We start from the raw sequence: 19,837 nt of genomic DNA on the forward strand, positions 1-19,837 counted from the left end.
TGCCTCTGACGCCCAGGTGGGTGTGTCAGCAGCCTTCTGCATGGTGTTGCTGTGTACTGCAGAGCTGGGGATTCTGTCATGCCAGCCTTCCACAGGGGTCGTTGTTTCCTGAGGGCTTTCCTCAGAGGTGTGTGCAAGTGGTGTTGAGGCAGAAACACCAGCAGTTTTATTCTCCTCCTGGGCCAACAAAGAGGCTGGAGCGCCAGTGAGCAGGAATTGTTCAGGAGTGTTACCAAGTGGTGGAGAGATCAATTCACGCACACACTTCTCATCTGGGATGTTGCAGTGTGTAACTGACTGAGGGGAGCTGGACTGGGTGTCAGCATTGGAGAAGCCCACATCTGTCCTGTGAGGTTCAGAAACTTCCTTAGTCGTTAATTGGATATTGCAGTGTGGTGTATTGGAGGCTGGAGTTGCAGACTGTGGGTCTTCCTCAGGCATGTCGGCAAACGGTGCCCAGGACCAGTCCTCCACAATTGTGTCCTGCGGCATGGGGCTTTTTTTCACAGACACTGTGGCACTGTCCTGGGAGACTTCATCGGTTCTCTTGTCCTGGGGTCCACAGGCGAGGTTACCAATCGCCTTCTTCTTAGACCGAGCGTTCTTGTGCAGTGCAGTGGAGGCTGTGGGGCCAGCCTGCTGTTTCTCCTGGGGATGCTCGGCCTGTGGTGCCAGGCCAGAGGCACCTGTAGTCTCATCCTGGGCAGTATAGCTGAGCTCTGGGCATGTGGGGGCCCTTGCTGGCAGGCCCTCCAGGTTGTTGCTTTCTGCCTGCGGGCCTTCCTCAACAGTCTTCACCAGAGGTGCCGAGGCAGAGATGCCCACACTGTTCTTGGTCAGGTCAGTGTGTCTGTGCTGCTCCCTGGATGCAGGGGCAGCAGCCCTCAGGTGTTTCTTGGGCGTTTTTGCAAAGGACAGCCTGGAGAGTTTGCCCATGGTCTTCTTGTGCACAGTGTTGCTGAGCTTGCTGGATTTTGGTGCTCTGACCTGTGTACTTGAGTTGTGCACATGTTGTGCGCAGGAGGGTGAGCCCATGACCCTCCGTTTTGCCATGGCCCAGTAGGGGCCTTGATAAGTGAGAGATTTGTCTTGGCCTCCCTCAGATAGGTCTGCATGTTGTGCCATACTGGCATATTCAGCTGCAGCCTTTCTCCTCCGCCTGCTGTCCCTGTGCGATGCCTTGGAGTCTGGGACAGCAGCCTGCAGGTGTTTGCCAGGTGTCTTGACCTGGGGCTGCAGAGCAGGGGTTGCCACTGACTTCTCCTGCAGGATTTTGCTGTCTTGTGGAGAGGTGTAAGCCCTCTCTTCCCGGCCTTGTAGGGTGGCCTTTTCTTCTTCAGGATCTCCCTCTGAGATATCAGCAAACGGTGCCGAGGACGAGTCCTCCACAATTGTGTCCTGCGGCATGGGGCTTTTTTTCACAGACACTGTGGCACTGTCCTGGGAGACTTCATCGGTTCTCTTGTCCTGGGGTCCACAGGCGAGGTTACCAATCGCCTTCTTCTTAAACCGAGTGTTCTTGTGCAGTGCAGTGGAGGCTGTGGAGCCAGCCTGCTGTTTCTCCTGGGGTTGCTCGGCCTGTGGTGCCAGGCCAGAGGCACCTGTAGTCTCATCCTGGGCAGTATAGCTGAGCTCTGGGCATGTGGGGGCCCTTGCTGGCAGGCCCTCCAGGTTGTTGCTTTCTGCCTGCGGGCCTTCCTCAACAGTCTTCACCAGAGGTGCCGAGGCAGAGATGCCCACACTGTTCTTGGTCAGGTCAGTGTGTCTGTGCTGCTCCCTGGGTGCAGGGGCAGCAGCCCTCAGGTGTTTCTTGGGCGTTTTTGCAAAGGTCAGCCTGGAGAGTTTGCCCATGGTCTTCTTGTGCACAGTGTTGCTGAGCTTGCTGGATTTGGGGGCTCTGACCTGTGTGCCTGAGTTGTGCACATGTTGTGCGCAGGAGGGTGAGCCCATGACCCTCCGTTTTGCCATGGCCCAGTAGGGGCCTTGAGAAGTGGGAGATTTATCTTGGCCTCCCTCAGACACTTCTGCGTGTTGTGCCGTATATTTGGATTCGGCCACAGCCTTTCTCTTTTGACTGCTGTCCCTGTGGATTACCTTGGACTCTTGGACACCAGCCTGCAGGTGTTTACCGGGTGTCTTGACCTTAGGCTGCAGAGCAGGGGTTGCCACTGACTTCCCCTGCAGGATTTTCCTATTCCGTGTAGATATGTAAGTCCTGGTGGCTGGGAGACGAGCTTGTCGCCCTGCCTCAGTGGTCATGGTTTGTGAAAGCAGGTCATGAGTTCCCACACTCTTCAGGGAGATTTTTCTGTACACTGTGGGCTGGAACAGTCTCTCTTCCTGGTCTTTCAGGTGTGTTCTCATTCCCTGTGTGTCTTGATTGGCTGTTTTCACATGTGGTGCTAGGGCATGAGCACCTGTAGTATTCCTGTTCTCCTGGATTGACCTGATGGGTGCCCTGGATGTGCGTGTGCTTGCTGGCTGGCCTTTGTCAGGATTCTTGTCATGTTGTCCACTGGTGGGTTTAGCTGCAGGTCTCTCCAGCACTATGTTGCTGTTTCTTGCTCCGAAGCCTCTGGTGCCAGCCACCTGAGCTCTCTTGCAGGTCTTGGCATGTAGTCTACCACCATGTTCGCCCTCAGCCTTCTGTCGGTTGTTGCTGTGCTGAGTAGACGAGAGGATCCTGTCCTTCCACCCATCCCCAGGGGTCTTGGCATGTGGTGTCTGGAGAGGTTTGCCCACAACCTTACCCTCTGGGATATCCCTGTAGGGGACCCTGAAAGCTGGAACGACCCTCAGAGTGCCTTGCTTGTGGGCCCTGCCCTGTGATGCCCTTACAGGAGCTGGGGCCCTGATTGCTATGAGCCTGAAGGGCCTCGTGGTGGAGCTGTAGGAGTTGGTGCTGGGATTTTGTTTGGTTTCGCCTTGTTTGGGGGTCTTCTCCTGTTGCTTCCATGCAGTATTGGCCAAACCAACAGCCTTCGTTTGTGAGATGTTCCTGTGGGCAAACCTGGTGGCAGGGATGCCCGGCTGAGTGTGTTCCGTGAAGGTCTTGCCCTGTGATGCACTGACAGGAGCTCGGGAGCCAATTGCCAGGAGCGTCGAGGGCCGCGTGGTGGAGCTGTAGATGCTGGTGCTAGGGTTGTGCTTGCTGAAAGGGAACGCCGGTTCCCTTCTCTGTCTTTCAGGATTCCTGGTCCTTCCCTGAAGTCCAGGCTTGCGCACAAAGGAAGCCAGGACTCCACTGACTTCAAGGCGCCTAAAGGCAGAAGGGGCACTGCCACTGTCCTCGGTGTTGTAGTCCTGTGTGTCCTGCCCATTGCGGACTGTGGGGTTGCCCCCAGGCTTTGGTGCCCCCTCATTGCTGCCTGTAGGGAAGTTCTCCCCTGGGGCGCGGCCTAGTGCTGCCCTCTGCTGAAGCCAAGCCAGGGGCCTGGCCAGTGGGACCCAGAGGCAATGCAGCAACTTCCACAGGGCCTGTTGCAGACCCTGCTGCAGCGCCCATGGCACTGCTGCAAGGAGCGCCAGGCGGCCATTGGCAGCAGGCATCCTGAACAATTCAAGGCCTGCTGCTCCAGGTCCAGCGGGTGCGGCCTAGGGCGGCGGCTTCCTCTGAGGAGACCTCAGAGGAGCCAGCTGGGAATGAGCCCATTGAGGGCTGAGCCCTTAGAGGCCAAGGGGCTCCCCGCCTTGCCTTGCGGGGTGGGAGCCCCTGCCGCTGGCGGCGGGGGAAGCCTCTGAGAGCTTCCCCCGGCCGCCTGTGGACTCAGTTCAGAGACCAGATGAATGTGGGGAGCAGGGTACTGGGTGTGGGGAGTAGGGAACTGGGTGTGGGGTTGATTGGTCCGAGGGGCTGGGCCCCTACCGGAGTAGGAGTCGTCAAGCTGCAATGAATGCCTGGGTTCCTTCCTTGGTCCTCAAGGTGAACTGCGGCAGCGTTCAGTGTAGGGGGTGCGTTCGACGCTCTTGGGAGCTCCCAGACGTTTCCGTTGGAGTGTTGAGGGCGGCACGAGCATGGAGCGAGGCGGGCGGGCCGCGGGGCAGAGCTGGTGCCCGGGCGCGTGGGGAACCAGCTGCCATCCGTGATCATGACAGCGAAGGCTGCTGTGGGGCGCTGGCGGCTTGACGTGGCGGAAGGGGGCAGCCGCGCGTTCCCCTGAGGCCAGGGTTCCCCACTGAGATCCAGAACAGAGAGAACTGCTTCTCTCTGTGCCTTGGCCCTTTATTGCACGCTGCATCTCACCAAGTGGCATGGGGACCTTGCTCCAGCTCTCCTGGCCTGCAGGGAGTTGGGCTTCACCCTGTCTCCCGCCCTGGCACCTGCCCATGCAGCCCCACTCCTGGGGATGCAGAGGCCTTTGCACGACCCAGGCAGACCTCATGCTCTCTACCTGCTTCCGCCTTCAATCCCTGCTTCCTGTGAATCAGGTCCCTCCAGCAGGGAGGTTTCCCTGAGCTGTAGAAACGAGGGAGGGCATCCTCAGGCCAGGTCGTTTCTTGCATGGAGGCATGGGATGCAGGCAAGAGACCAGTGAGCCTAGGCTGCTTCCTCAGCCAGCTCAGTGTTCTCCACACTGCTCTGGGCACTGGGCAATGTGCTTCCTGGGTAGCTCCTAGGAGCCCCATGGCGGGCCAGAGAAGCAGCAGCGGTGTGGCCAGCCCATGTCTGCCCTTTCTGCTCCTGGAATTCTGGCTGCAAGCAGAGGAGCTGGGTATTCTGCCGGGGACAGGGTGGAACAAGCAGGCTTTCAGGCTGAGGGAAGGGAAGGCAGCTCCTTGGGCCGCAGCAAGAAGACCACCAAGTAAAGTCCTTCTCTGTCGCCCTTTCCCACTTGGGACTGAGAAGCGTGTCTGGAACATGCACCTTACAGAGTGCAGGTTTCCTTAAACAAGATGCTACTTATTGATCTGAAGGTGTTGATTTTTGAAAAGCAAAAGGAGCTCATCATGGTGAAAAGGAGCCCTGTGACTTTGTATGTGGATGAGCCCCAACTCTCCAAGTAGACACCAAGAGGCCAATTTCTCAGTGACTGTTCATTAATTACCCAGAGGATAATTAGCAACTCTTTCAATCCTGGAACTCATAGACTTGTGTTAAGATTTGTTTTTCATTTCTTTGAGAGGTAGAGTCACAGAGAGCAAGGGAGAGACAGAGACATGCTCCACCCACAGGATCCCTCCTCAAAGGCAGCAGGGCCTGAGTTGGGTCAGACCTATTGATGTAAATTCAGCTCATCCTTCCTTGGACAGTACTATCCCACGTGTTGCAACATCCCTGACCTCTGCCCCTGGATGCCAGCCACAGCCCATTCTCCCCACTGTGAAAGCCAAAAATGGCTCCAGATGCAGCCACAGGTGCACTGTGGACAGAAGGGGCTCAAGATGCCTTGGATGGAGAATCCTGCCCCAAGTGATTGAAAGAGAGTTCTGAGCCCAGAATAGGCAAGCCTACGGCCCTGGTTGGCAGCAAGGAACCTGAAGAGACAGGATGAATCTGCACCCTTCCCTTCAGCAACCCTGAGATGGAGAGTTGGACATCTCTGAAGGGGAATGAAATGGGACAAGGAGGTAGCTAGCTCAGGGTCAAGCTGGATGCCATGTTCCCCTGCTCCTGATAAGCTCCACCTGCCTTTCTAACATGTAACCCTTCCTAGAGGACATACTTCACCTCATGGGGACCTGGGCAGTTCCATGAAGCCCACCTTCTTCCACAAGATCCTAGGAAAACTGGCATGGTGTGGGGATGGGAGCGACCCCTCTCTTCTGAACGCAGGGTGGATGACATGACCATTTCACTCTCTCCACCTTTCCTGGCCTGACACAGTCCATCCCAAAACACATCCTGCAAGCTCCTGTGATCTTTGCTTTCCCAATGGACGTAAGATAAAAATCATAATCTGAGAGTGCACACATACACTTGCTTCTCTCCTTGATGAACGCACACATCTGTGTGTATCTTCTTAAGTAGATTGTGGCAATGTATTTTAATTTTAAAAGTCTGCTTTCCAGTATTAATATGTTCAATATGCAGACCAACATATGCTAGTGATACAAAGTAAAAGTATGTACACATACTGAGCACAGGAGATGACCTTTGAAAGGTGTTTGCTTCAATAGATGTTTGATATCAGTGCTGTTCCACTTTCACTACTTTGCAACAGTAGTAACTTGTCGTTAAGCTTATTTATTTATTTATTTATTTATGGCATTGAGGCTTTTAATGACAAGAAACTTGGGAATCCTGGAATGTGTTAGTGGGAGAAAAGCCCAAGATGCCCAGTCGTTGTTCAGATATAATACACTATAAAATAACTTTAAAACAAGTATCTTACAGGCAGACTAATAAAAATAACAGTGTGGTATAATGAAGAAGAGGATACACTCACGGACCTGGGTAACATAACTAGAAGTGGAAATACTCAACAGATGGAAGCCATTCAACCTAAAAGTCTTTTTTAACCTATGCTGCCATTCCCTAAAATGAATATATGTGGAATTGCTTATTTGATAATTATAGGAAATCTTTTCACATGCATGGTGCTTCTTTTTTATATTTTTGAGGATTTATTTTATTTTTATTATTGGAAAGGCAGATATATAGAGAGAAGGAGATATAGAGAGAAAGATCTTCCATCTACTGGTCCACTCCCCAAGTGGCCTCAATGACCAGAGCCAAGCCTATGTGATCTGAAGCAAGGAGCCAGAAGTTTTTTCTGGGTCTGCCACATGGGCAAAGGTTCCCAAGGCTTTGAGCTGTCCTCTGCTGCTTTCGCAGGCCACAAGGAGGCAGCTAGGTGGGAAATGGAGCAGCTGGGACACAAACCAGTACCCACATGGGATCCCAGCAGATGCAAAGTGAGGGCTTTGCCACTAGGCCATTGCATTGGGCCTCTAGTGTTCTTAATATTGCTATAAGTTATCTATAAGTAATAGTTATCTGTAAATAATAGTTATGTATCCATGCATTACTTTTCTAGAAATACGCATTTTCCATCATTATCACTGCTTGTGATTCAATTTCAAGAGCATATGGATTTATTCACAAAGGTCCCTCTCGGGACAAACAAAAGGCCTTTTTCATGTAGTACTTGCACATTTCATGGTCTTAATAAATTCTTCATTTTAAAGAGCAGTATGCAAAAGTAGTCCAACAATAACTGTCCTGAGGTAAGGACAGAGGTAAAAGAGAAAAATTTGTGAAATAAAGAATTTTGCATTTAATATAAATACTGAAGTGGGAGAGGCTAAGTTTGTGAGCAGGGAAAAGAGAGACAAAGGTAAATTGGAGGGTGTTAGGATTTAAAATACAGGTGCTCATTAAATTTTACATCCTCCATCAATTTAATCTTCTCCTAATAAAATGCAAAGACACACCCTAAGCACATAGTAAGTTAAAGGGTCACAAAGTTATGGGTTAAAGTAGTTTTGTACCTAGAACGTCAGATAAATTACTGTCTCATATGGATGTTAAAACATTTATTCATACAATCATACAATCATAATGAAAAAGGGAGAAACTGTTCTTTTTTCAGATATGTTGACTAACATACTAGCCTGAACATTCTGTTGAACAAATACCTAATTACAGTTAAGAAAAGCAGATACGAGAGATCTTTCTACAGAAAGGTGACTATGGTTAATTATGGTTTCTTGTATTCTTTTTCATAATTTTTTGAGAAACAGAAAGAGAGCAAGAGTACCAATCTACTATTAACTCCCATAATTCTGGTAACAGCTGCCATCTGGGGGGCAAAACTGGAAGCTGGAAACGTAATCAAGGTGCTCCAGAATCGTAGCAGTAAGTCAGTCATTGAAGCCATTACATGTGCCTTCTCAAGACATTGGAATGAGTTTAAAGCTGGAGTCAGAGTGGGGTATGAAATGAAGCTATCCAGTGTGGAACTCAAGACTCTTAACCACTAGGCTAAGTGATACCTCTACTGTAATCTTGAAAAGTGCAGAGACTGAATGGTAAATGTTCTCAGCACAAAAATAAGTAAGTGAGGCCAAACAATTGCTAATTAAATGAATTCAATCACCTCAAAGAGTGTGCATACACTTCAAAACATCATATTGTACACAATAAAGGCATACAATATCATGTGTAAGATTTAAAATTTTTATTTACTTACTATTTATTTACTTACTTGCTTGTTTTCAATTATTGAAAGAGCTATAGAGGAGAGAAACAGAGAAGCCTCACATCTTCTGGTTCATTCCCCAAATGTTCACAACAGCGAGAGCTGAGCCAATCTGAAGCCAGGAGCCAGGCACTGTCTGAGTCTATGACCTGGTACATGGGCCAAGGGCTTAAGCCATCCTCTGCTTTTCCAGGCTATAAGCAAATAGCTGGATTGAAAGCAGAGCAGCTGGGACATGAACAGGTGTCCATATGGGACGTCTGTGCCACAGACAGAGGTTTAGCCTACTGCACATGACACTAGATTCTTAAAATTTAATTTTTAAGAAGTTCCCCTTTCAGTAATATCTCCTTGTACATATTCGCTTCATAAACTCTGAATGTTTATGAAATCCAGGTCAATCTACACTATTTTGCAGTCAGCCTTTCAAAAATACACTCCTGATCACTTTCATTCTTTAGGAAATGAGGGAGCAAAGGTAATTAGCTATGTGGTATTGAAGAAGGTATGACTATTATCACATAAAAATAATCTTTTAGAAGTTTGTTTTTATAATAGTATAGTCCTTCAGCAACAGTCATATATCCAATGTTCTGCTATTTAAGTGCCTCATGGCATTGTACGTATTGGCAATGGTAGAAAATCTAGTATCCTATTGTCAAGATATTTAAGTTTCATTGAGAGTCCTCCTTTTATTCAGGAACAGAGATGCATACTGCAGTGTATTCTCCCTTCCCAGTATGCGAGCCTCCGTTATACAGTTCATCTATAAGAATGTACACATGCTTACCTATATATCTAATTGTTTTGTATTTTGCATGAAAATTGCGTTATATCAGAGAGGATATGTGATATTTTTCCTTTTTGAGATTGATTGATTTCACTGAGTATAATGATCTCCAGTTGGGACTATTTTGTTGCAACTGGTAGAATTTCATTCTTTTTAAATGGCTTAGTAGTATTCCATGAAGTAGATTAACCTAGTTTCTTTATCTAATCCTCTTTTGACAGACGTCTGGGTTGCTTCCATGTCTTTGCTATTGTACATTGCACTGCTTATAAATATAGGGTTCCTCATATAGATTTCACTTCATTTGAATATATTCATAGAAGTGGGTCATATGGTAGATCTTTTTCATTTGTCTGAGCACTCTCCACATTGACTTCTGTAGTGGCTGTACTAGCCTACACTGCCACCAACAATGAAGTGGAAAGATTATACTATTGTAATAATATGGCAGGGGAAAGGTACAGGAGAATGGAGAGGGAGGAAAGGATGGTTGGGGGAGATTCCTATACCTACAAAACCGTTTCATGGAAAATAATAACTAACCAAAAAAAAAAAAATTAAAAAAAAAACTAAATAAAGAAAGAAGGAGGAAAAAAGTTTATTTTACATCGCATTTCTTCTGAGCCCTCTTAGAACCCTGAAAGTATGGACCTAGCCAAAGTCCAACACTTCCTAATCCATTTCTATGCCTCTCAAAAATCAAATGAACTTTCTCAACATTCGACAGATACCATCATGCCATCAAGCTGAGTTTAAATAAATAGAACTGTAAGCACAGTAAAAGAATTAAGGCACTGCTCATGCCGCTCCTCACCCAGCAGGGCCTTTGGCAAAGGTACCAATGTCCACAATGCATGAGTTTAGTTTGTGGCTTTTTGCTTTGATGATGGTGCCAAAGTCATACGCTTGCAGTAGAAATCGCTACAGTCTGTATTTTTATTTTCCAGGGTCAGTGATATGTAATCTGATGCTCTCTCAATAGTAAGTCAGAGTCTAACATTTGTGTTCTGAACAGATTTAAGATAAGCAAAGCTGTCCATCATAACTCTATAATAGGTATAAAAGCATTTGCATAGAAAATAAAACTCCTGATTTAAAGCAAAAGCGTTGGCTCCTGGCTTCCTGCTGGTTGTGGTGAAGTCCCTTTATATTTCTCAACTACAAAATAAAAATAATTATAAGATCTTTGAGTAAGAAAAATAAAGTAGTTATGAAAGTTACTTATAAACAACTCTACAAAAGAAGGCTTTTGCTTGAGTAGTCCTAGGTGATGTGTAACACATAGTGCCATATTTAATTTTAACATTAGTAACACTTTCCCCATTTTTGAATTCCAACATTGTTCCACAGTAAGCAAAACTCTACTTGTAACTAAATAAGATATATTAGTTTCATTCTGTACCTGTATTTATACATTTTTCCCACATTGTATTTATATAAAATACATCATAACCAATAACTGAAGAATTGCTAATCAATTTATTTAATTTAAAATTAAAATAATTAAACTAGCCCAGCTAAGCCTGTAATCATGAAATTAGAAAGTCAAAAGTTGAAAAGGTGAACAAAATATTTTTAATTTAAGAAATTTTATTATGGGTAATAAAATATCTTTTCTACTAACATGGGAGAAGAAGCAATTGGCTTTATAAAATAGGGGATTTTGACATTTTTATTTTACAATATAAGAAAATAAAGCAATTGGAGCTGGCATAACTTTTGTAAGCTGCTTTTACAACATCTCTTTTTGGCATGTACACTTCCTGATAAGCAAAGATGATGACACAGTGGCCTACAGCAGGCAGAGTAGTTCCTATAAAAAGCCTCAGTGGCAGTTTCAGGGTTCTGCTGCATGCCTAACTGCAGTTGGTTATTCTAGACATTCTTGTTGCTTTCAGAAAGATAAAGCAAAGTAAGAAGATCATGGCAAATTCTGACTGGGCATATGAAGGCCAAAATGGTAAGAAATCTTCTATCATATGATTCAAAATAATAATGCATTTTCTTTTCTTACAGAAACAATAAACATTTCAGATAACTTCACTGGGCCAGCACAGTGCTATTGCAAGCTAATTCTCCACCTGTAGTGCTGACATCTCATATGGATGCTCCTTTAGGTCCTGATGGCTCCGTTTCTGATCTTGCTCCCTGCTTATGGGCTGGGAGCAGCAGAGGTTGGCTCAAGTTCTTACGCCCCTGCATCCATATAGAAATCATGGAACAATCTCCTGGCTTTGGATCTGCTCAGCTCCGGCTGATACAGCCATTTTGGGAATGAACTAGAGGGTGAAAGATCTCTCTGGCTCTCCTCTCTATAAATCTGCCTTTCAAATAAAATCAAAGATAGTTAAGGAAAAGTAAGTTAGTTAAAATAAAATAACTGTACAATCAAAGTTAATGGTTTGGATCACCTGTTTTGAGTCGTTAATTTTTGCATGTTTTTAGCAATTGCCTTTGAGGTTTGTTTACATACAAAATCTATTCAATATGTAAGAGCATGCAGGAAAAATTGATTGCTTACAGTAAAATATTTTTACCTTAACTGTAAAACCTAAATCCGCAAGTCTAAATTACCATTGTTATTTGATAAGTAGACTGTATCATAGTATATTATACAAGAGGGCCATTATTAAGAATATAGTTTATAGTAAGGTAAACAGAATGCCATTTATATTACCTAAATTTAGATAAAGCATGCTATAATGTATTCACATTTATAGTCTATAAACTTGGAATCAAGCATTTGATAAAGTTTTGATTATACACATGCTTATCCTTGTAGGTCCCGAGAATTGGAGCAAGCTGTATCCTATTGCCAACGGAAATAACCAGTCTCCTATTGATATCAAAACCAGTGATGTGAAACATGACACCTCTCTGAAACCTTTCAGTGTCTCCTACAATGCAGCCAGCGCCAAAGAAATTGTCAATGTAGGACATTCCTTCCATGTCAATTTCGAAGATAACAGCCAATCTGGTGAGTCAAAAGACCCTTCAATCATTTTTCTTTCATGGGGAAGATGTAAAAAATGGGGCTTGAAATCAAGAATCCATCATTAAGTCTTTCCTGCATGTGTGTATCATTGCTGTAATCTGATGAAACAACTGAAATTTCTGGAATATATCTAGAGGTGAAGGTAATTTTGGAGATTCAACCTTGTTCTTGTTCATTTCCGTTCCTTTTGGACATTCTGCTGTCTTTAGCGTCACTTAATTCAGTCAGTACAAGGTCTAGAGAACCAGCCTTCAATATAGAAAATGCAAAGACAATCATTTTTGCTTGCAATAAAGATGGGGAAGCATAGTAGGGAGGAGACGTAAGGAGTGATTGAACACTCCCTGAAACCTGGCACGTTTCCTGAAATGGAATAAGTTTTTCTTTTTATAAATGTTTATTTGGTAGTGTGTTAAGTGACAATTCCACAAGACAGTTCTGCAGGTTTGAAATGTTAAACTTCTTTTAGTACTTTCCTATGTGGTGTTTAACCTAAATTTTAGGTACCTTGGGGCTATGTCATTTATAAGTGTGGTATGTATGTGTTTTAAAGAACCATATGATAGACAGACTCCAAAGTAGCAGGCCACTAAAATTTTTCAAAGTGACAACCTGGGCCTGGCATGATAGTGTAGCGGTTAAAGTCTTCGCCTTGAACATGCTGGGATCCCATATGGTTCTAATCCCACTTCCCATCTAGCTCCCTGCCTGTGGCCTGGGAATGCAGTTGAGGATGGGCCAAAGCTTTGGGACCCTGCACCTGCATGGGAGACCTGGAGGAAGCTCCTGGCTCGCGGCTTCAGGTTGGCTCAGCTCCAGCTGTTGCGATCGCTTGGTGGGGTGAACCATCGGAGAGAAGATCTTCCTCTCTGTCTCTCCTCTCTGTATATCTGCCTTTCAAATAAAAATAAATCAATCTTTAAAAAAATTTTAAAAAGAAAGTAACAGTCTATCATACTGTCCTGGATTCCCAACAAGGCTATAAGACTGTTGAGTTCTCACCAGGTACAAAATAGGAGATGAATTTGTTTCTCAAAACAGAATGCTAAAGATTTTCATGCATATTGCCTGTAGTCTTCATTGAAAGAAACATGAATTTACCTGCAAATTAAAGGTGATATCAACAAAAGCCTATAATCACACAATTCACTCACCTTGCAATATGCTATCTTGCAGGTAGAATAATAGATGAAATTCTAGTCATATGATGAAAATGATGTATAACTCATAGAACATCTTATCAATCAATGCCACTGTCAGGGGTATCTTAGATATAGCCCTGTGAATGTCATCATCATGGATGTGAAAGAAGGAAAAAACTACTTGGAAACTTCAGTAATCGTGTTTGTTTTCATTTCTGTTCAACTCCACTTGGCATTGAATTACATCGAATTCAATGATAAGCTGGTTTCTGATCATAAGTCTGACAGTGGTTGCCTTTCCTCTTAGTGCTGAAGGGCGGTCCTCTTTCAGAAGACTATCGACTTTATCAGTTCCATTTTCATTGGGGCAAAACAGATGACCAAGGTTCTGAACACACGGTGGATGGAGTCAAATATTCCTCAGAGGTAATTTAATTTAGTAAATGAGAAATAATTACAATGAGAATTCTCCCAGAAGCAGGAGCTCTCTTCCAAACACAGACACCACCACGATGGCTCTAAAGAAATGAACATCCTGGTCTCTATAAAGCAACACATAGGCTTCGCCAAAATGAAGGAAACCAGGAATAGCTCTGGCATGCCTTCAGTATTTATTTACTGATAGCATGTACTGCAGTATATTCCATGGGCTAGAAAGAAAGAAACAGATAAGCATATTCCAGCCTTCAGAGAAATTACACTTATCATTTATGAAATTAGAAGGGTTGTGTTATCTTTTCCTAAACAGAAAAAAAAAATGCAGCATACTTGGCAAGCAGGAAGCCAGAAGTTTAGTTTCAGCCAAATTGAGTGTGAGATGTCTATTCAACATGAATGCAAATGTATCAACAACATATTAAGGCAACTATGTAGATACTTGGACAAGCTTATGTAGAGTTCGCAGAGGGGTTAGGCTTGAGATATTGAGCTGCGCAGCACTTCAAAAGGATATTGTGTGCACAAAAATCTCTTCTTGGCCAAGACTCCCAAATTTTCTCAAAATGTTTTCAGAACATAACAAAAAATGTGGCTCGTGTGAGAGAAAAACTTTGATTTTATCCTAAAGCTAGTCACAGCCCTTGATTTTTTTCATCCCAAAGAGTTATTTTTTAAATGAGTAAATTTTAAGAGTTAGTATTGTAAGAAACAAACTGTACTTGCTGGCTGCAGGATTGCAGTCTAGTTAGTCTCCCTGGCACACAGTCCACCCTTTCCCAGTGAGCACATTACCAGCCAACACTCTAGGTGAGCATCAGAGCAGTTCTCTCTAAACCAAGATTTCATCCTCTTGTGGCATAAAGCTAACCCATAGTTTATCTTTCCTCTTTACAATGCATAAACAATTCATTGATCACATGTCATTTTCAGCTTCACATTGTCCACTGGAATTCTGCAAAGTACGCCAACATGCACGAAGCCGTTAACAAGGCTGATGGTTTGGCGATTATCGGTGTTTTGGTGAAGGTGAGCTACAGATTGCTAACAACTTACTTTTTATTACTAATTGAATCTCAGTAGAGGACAAAAAAGGCAAAATGACATTTGAGTCTTTGCTTTTGGAAAGTTCACATTCTACCAAAAACAAGGTGGGTACTGTTTCCTGGTACTTGCTGTTTTGTTTTCTTTCTGGTTTTCCATCTTGAAGAAAGAAATAACCATTAATTGGTAAAGTAGGATCATCTTGACCAGGAACAAGAAATTTGCATTTTTCAGATGTTCAAATTCCCTATTCCCTTTCCTCGAAACTTCCTATTCCATGGATTTAGGAATTGATCAATTTACTGTTTCATCAAGGGAAATTGCTAAGATCATTTTTCCCAAAAATAACATACGGTTGATTTTGTACATGGTATAGTTTCTCAAATTCTCTTCTAGACACACTAAAGCTCTATAGGAAGTTTTTTTATTTGATTGAATAAACTTGAGTTGCTAAAAAAAAAAAATCCTTGTAAGATTAGAGTAATTCCAGCTAACTTTTATTGAACTCTTGCATTATGCTAAAATTTACTAGTTATAACTAATATATCATACAACCAGTTGTATCATAGTTTTGCTAACTTTCTTAATTTATCTTATATAACTTGGGTGATTTTGCCAAGATAAATTTAAGCCAGACATTTATCTAATGTTTCATCTGTAGGTGCACTTTGTAAGCAATTTGCAGAACACAATAGGGCCCACAAACACATGCACTTAGTGAAATTTTCTCCCCTAAAGCAGAGGGAAAATAACTAACCTGCTCATCAGTTGATGTTGTTAATTGAAAACAATTTGCTTAATTTAGGTAAACAATGTTTGATTGATAACGAAATTAACCTCACATTGCATTTTTTTTAATCTCTAGGTTGGTCAGGCCAATCCAAAGCTACAGAAAATTCTTGACGCTCTAAGCGCAGTTAAAACTAAGGTAAATGGATGAAATGAATTCATTTAAACTAGAAGAAAAGGATCTATGGAACTTTTGAAATTATGTCATTACTTATGTGGGGAGTTAGAAGGCAGAAAAGATTTGTCAATCTGAAAAGCAAAGTAATGCATCTGGAGTGGCTGCTTTTGAGCAAGTCTGGTGTTTGCATCGTGTTTTCATTGCCCATCACCAGCTTCAGCGGCCTTTGGAGCCGCTCTGATCGACCGGAAAACATAGTCAACTAAGATATGATTGTTCTCCTCCATTTCCTCAAGAAAGGAATCTATGTTGGCTTAGTAGTAAAACAAAAAATGCAGGATCTGAAACTTTTTCGTAAAGATACTATTAATATATAATACTTGATAACTATAATTCATCTGTCAAATCAATACACAGATAAGTCAAAAAACTGCTACTTGCTTTAGGAGTGTGGAGGACTCAGATTTTGACCAAAAAAAATCTGATTTTTGCTGATTCTAGAAAGATTAAACTTTAAATGCGTATGTTATAAAATAAGAAAGATGGAAAATGACAGCGTAAGAATGTAAAAAGTATAAATTAAAAGAAAACTAACAAAGATGAAAGCAAAAATTAATAAAATACACAAAAGTGATGACTAAGCATAAGAAAGCCATAAAATGAATTGATTCTTTGCAAAAACAACAAAAAAGGGACATAACTAAAGGCAAACTTTTTTATTCCTTTTTTAATATTAATTCTAAAAAGATTTATTTAGTTTTATTGGAAAATCAGATATTCAGATAGGAGGAGAGACAGAGAGGAAGTTTCTTCTGTCCATTGATTCACTTCCCAAATGGCTGCAATGCCCAGAGCTGAGCTATCTGAAGCCAGGAGCCCAGAGCCTCCTCCAGGTCTCCCATGTGGGTGCATGGTCCCAAGGCTTTGGGCCATCCTCAACTGCTTTCCGAGGTCACAAACAGAGAGCTAGATGGGAAGCAAGGCTTCTGGGATTAGAACAGGCACCCATGTGGGATTCCAGGGAATGCAAGGCGAGGGCTTTAGCCCTAGGATACTGCGCCAGGCCTCTAAGTATTAAATTTTTAAATTTACTTATGTAAAGGGAACAGATTTCATGTATTTCATAAATACAGTTTTCATATATACAGTTTTTCATTTTCAATTTGAGAGACAGACACAGAGGGATTGCCCATCTGAGATTCACTTACCAACTCACTCAGAGTCAAGAGCTCATTCCAGAACTCCCATCTGAGAGTCAGGACCCGAGTATTTGAGCCATCACCTGCTTCCTCTGCACAATGGCAGAAACCCAGAGCTGGCAGCTAGGCCAGCACCTGAACACAAGCACTCCAGTGCGGAAAATGGGCATTCCAACGTGGCATTCTAACCACTGCACCAAATCCCTAACCCATAGAATGAAGATTTAACCAGAAAACTGTCACACTGTGCCAATGAATATGATGGAGGGCTTTCTAAGAAAATTCAAATATAAAACAACTCAAAATGAATCAGAAGATACAAGTATCCTGAGAACCTGAAAATAAATGAAAAAAATAGCTTAAAGATAATTAAAGGAAAAATCAAAGTAGTGTTAAAATGACTGTTGAGCTGCGTACATCCATATCAGGGTGCATGTGTCTGAGTTCCAGTATTCCTGACTTCCACCCCCTGGTGATCTATACCCTGCAAGGTAGCAGGAATGAGGCATGCATCTGGATGGCTTTCAGTTACACAATAGACCTAGATTAAGTTTCCTGGTGTGTGGCTTTATCCTGACCCAGCTCCAGCCACTGCAGATATTTAGAGAGTGAACCAGTGAATGTCTCTTGCTCTCTCTTTTGCTAACTTTCAAGTAGAGAAAATAAATTAAAAATAATATTTTTAGTAAAAAAAAAAGGAAAACACTCTCACAAAAACCATTTCATGGGAATGTATACTTAAAGAAATAATCATGTTTCATAGCTTCTCAATTATGGAAATGTATATAGTAATGGAGTTTTGGGGTCCACCATAACCAGATGTGGGAGTATAATGCAACATTCATTCCTGCTTCCAAAGGAAAAATGGATTCCCAATGAAACTGTTGAAAATGTGTAGACAATGGGCTGCTGGAATGACTGACATTGTCTGTAGCAACAATGTCGGAGAACACTTAAATAAGAGACTGATGGAATTGTGATTCTTTGTGAAGGACCATGCCGTTGTAGCAAAATGTGGAAAATCTGTCAGGGAGTGGGAGTTTGGGGATGGGAAATCCCAGTCTATACAAAATTGTACCACATAATTCAAAAATTCAAAATAATAATAATAAAAAGAAATAATCATGAATTCGTTCAACTGCCCCACTGAGCAGAAGGTTTGATATAATGTCATATGCTTTTCTTTTTATTCCAGGGCAAAAAAGCCCCATTCACAAATTTCGACCCTGCTACCCTGCTCCCTCCGTCCCTGGATTATTGGACCTACTCTGGCTCTCTGACTCATCCTCCTCTTTGTGAGACTGTGACCTGGCTCATCTGTAAGGACAACATCACTATCAGCTCAGAGCAGGTAGAGTATCACAGGGGAAGGAATCACCTGAGCAGCTGAAATCCTGCTGCAAGCATCACATCAATAAAAGGCTCTTTCTAGTGTTCTGTAATTTTAAAAGGATTTGTACGTGATATGGGTCTGTAGCATTATCAGAAAGAGTGTATTTATAATACTGTGTCTTGACTTATAAAGGAAAAAACAACAGATTCAGCACTCCCACTCTTCTTTCTTCCAATATAAGAAAAAGTTCAAGAGTGTTAAATATCTTCTGAAAAGTTTCAGAAACAAGATAGCTGTCACTGGAAGTTCCATTAAGGATGTAAGAAGTTGTTACTCTCAATTAACATTCTTCAATAGCGAGAAAACTTTTTCTGTTACCTTTGTGTAGCATACACTTTTAAACATCCAAGAAAATATCTCATTATATATTTAATTTTTTTAATTTGAAAGGTAGACTTTACAGAGAAAAGGGGAGACAGAGAAAGGTCTTCCATCTCTTGGTTCTCTTCCCAAATGGCTGCAATGGCCAGAGCTGAGCTGATCTGAAACTGGGAGCCAGGAGTTTCTTCCAGGTCTCCCATGTGGATGCAGGAGCCCAAGGGCTTGGGCCATCTTTCATTGCTTCCCCAGGACATAAGCAAGGAGCTGACTAGGAGCAGCATAGCCAGGACACAAACTGGTGTCCACTTGGATGCCCATGTCAGCAGACCAAAGATTAGCTTGCTGTTTCACTGGCCCCTAGTTATTTATTTTTACAATGATGATCATAATAGTACTGATTAGGCAACTACTCTTATTAGAATCTCACATACATTTCATCAGCCGGTGCTCATAAAAAAAAAAAAAAACCCTAAAGGGCAGCATTGGACTCCTCATTGCTAAGTGGTATTCACTGAGCATAAGCTACATACCAAACATAATATAGGTACTTTATATGTATTAACCTATTCAAACTCCATAAAGATCCAATGAAATAGGCACTTTATGGCAGCTGAGGCACTGCATTAATAAGTCACTGCCCCAGGGTGCCTGCCCTATGTGAAATGAAAAAGTTGGTATTCTAACCCAATCATAAAATTGAACAAAATGTCTAGCGCAAAGGTTTCCTCCCTTCCTCCTGTAGTCTTCATTTCCATATCACAACTAGGATGCATTAATTATGCTAGAAACAAAGGACTTTGTGTAACTTCAACAGTTTTTGATTCTTTAAATATGTCATTCCTCCAGTTGGCACAGTTCCGCAGTCTCCTAGCGAATGCTGAAGGTGAAGCTGCTGTCCCCATACTGCACAACCATCGTTTACCGCAGCCCCTGAAGGGCAGAACAGTGAGAGCTTCCTTCTGACAGCTGTGAGCAGCTCCTCCTCCTCCATGAACACAGCCCCGCGATGGGCTTGGTCCAGGAACACAATCGCCTTTAGGAAATAAATTCATTCCACACTAGCCAGACAACATACCTGCAAATTTAAACCGAAAGGCTAAAATCTTTAGTCTTAGTTCTTGATGCTTAAATAAAAATAATCTGCAAACTGAAAATCACAATGTCCAAGCGTAAATTCATGATTGCATTTATTGTCGAAAACAAGTGATTAGTTTCTCTTCTACTTTGTTCACTTTCGTGGAACTAATAAACCAGTTTTATCCCTTTATTTTCGGCTATTGTGCACTATTTGTTAAAACCATTAAGTTTGTACTCTTAAGCATCTTATTTTAGGTATTTTTGCCTCAACTGAAATTACCTAAGGTCAGTCTGAAATGAAGTTTTAGGAACAAGCATTTAATTTTAATATTTAATATTATGCTGACCCAACGCTGCTACTACCATTTTTATTCTAGCAAGAATTGTGATCTT

The 19,837-nt window shown here is 42.9% G+C and overlaps 1 protein-coding gene across 2 annotated transcripts in view; it reads left to right on the plus strand.

Moving 5' to 3' along the window:
• Positions 1-19,634, plus strand: part of CA1 (carbonic anhydrase 1) — a 52,448-nt gene extending 32,814 nt beyond the window's left edge. Inside the window, exons 2-8 of one of the 2 annotated variants that reach the window (XM_040993686.1) lie at positions 10,830-10,891; positions 11,714-11,908; positions 13,376-13,494; positions 14,437-14,532; positions 15,413-15,475; positions 17,849-18,004; positions 19,214-19,634. In XM_040993686.1, the coding sequence (XP_040849620.1) occupies positions 10,855-10,891; positions 11,714-11,908; positions 13,376-13,494; positions 14,437-14,532; positions 15,413-15,475; positions 17,849-18,004; positions 19,214-19,330 (783 nt within the window). In that variant the 5' untranslated portion in view covers positions 10,830-10,854 and the 3' untranslated portion in view covers positions 19,331-19,634. The remainder of the gene's footprint in view (positions 1-10,829; positions 10,892-11,713; positions 11,909-13,375; positions 13,495-14,436; positions 14,533-15,412; positions 15,476-17,848; positions 18,005-19,213) is intronic. The other variant, XM_040993694.1, reaches the window with a different exon arrangement.
• Positions 19,635-19,837: the final 203 nt, after the last annotated feature.

This window comes from Ochotona curzoniae, unplaced genomic scaffold, assembly GCF_017591425.1.
Source record: "Ochotona curzoniae isolate NIBS_2020 unplaced genomic scaffold, NIBS_Ocur_1.0 contig_1071, whole genome shotgun sequence".
Classification (NCBI taxonomy): domain Eukaryota; kingdom Metazoa; phylum Chordata; class Mammalia; order Lagomorpha; family Ochotonidae; genus Ochotona; species Ochotona curzoniae.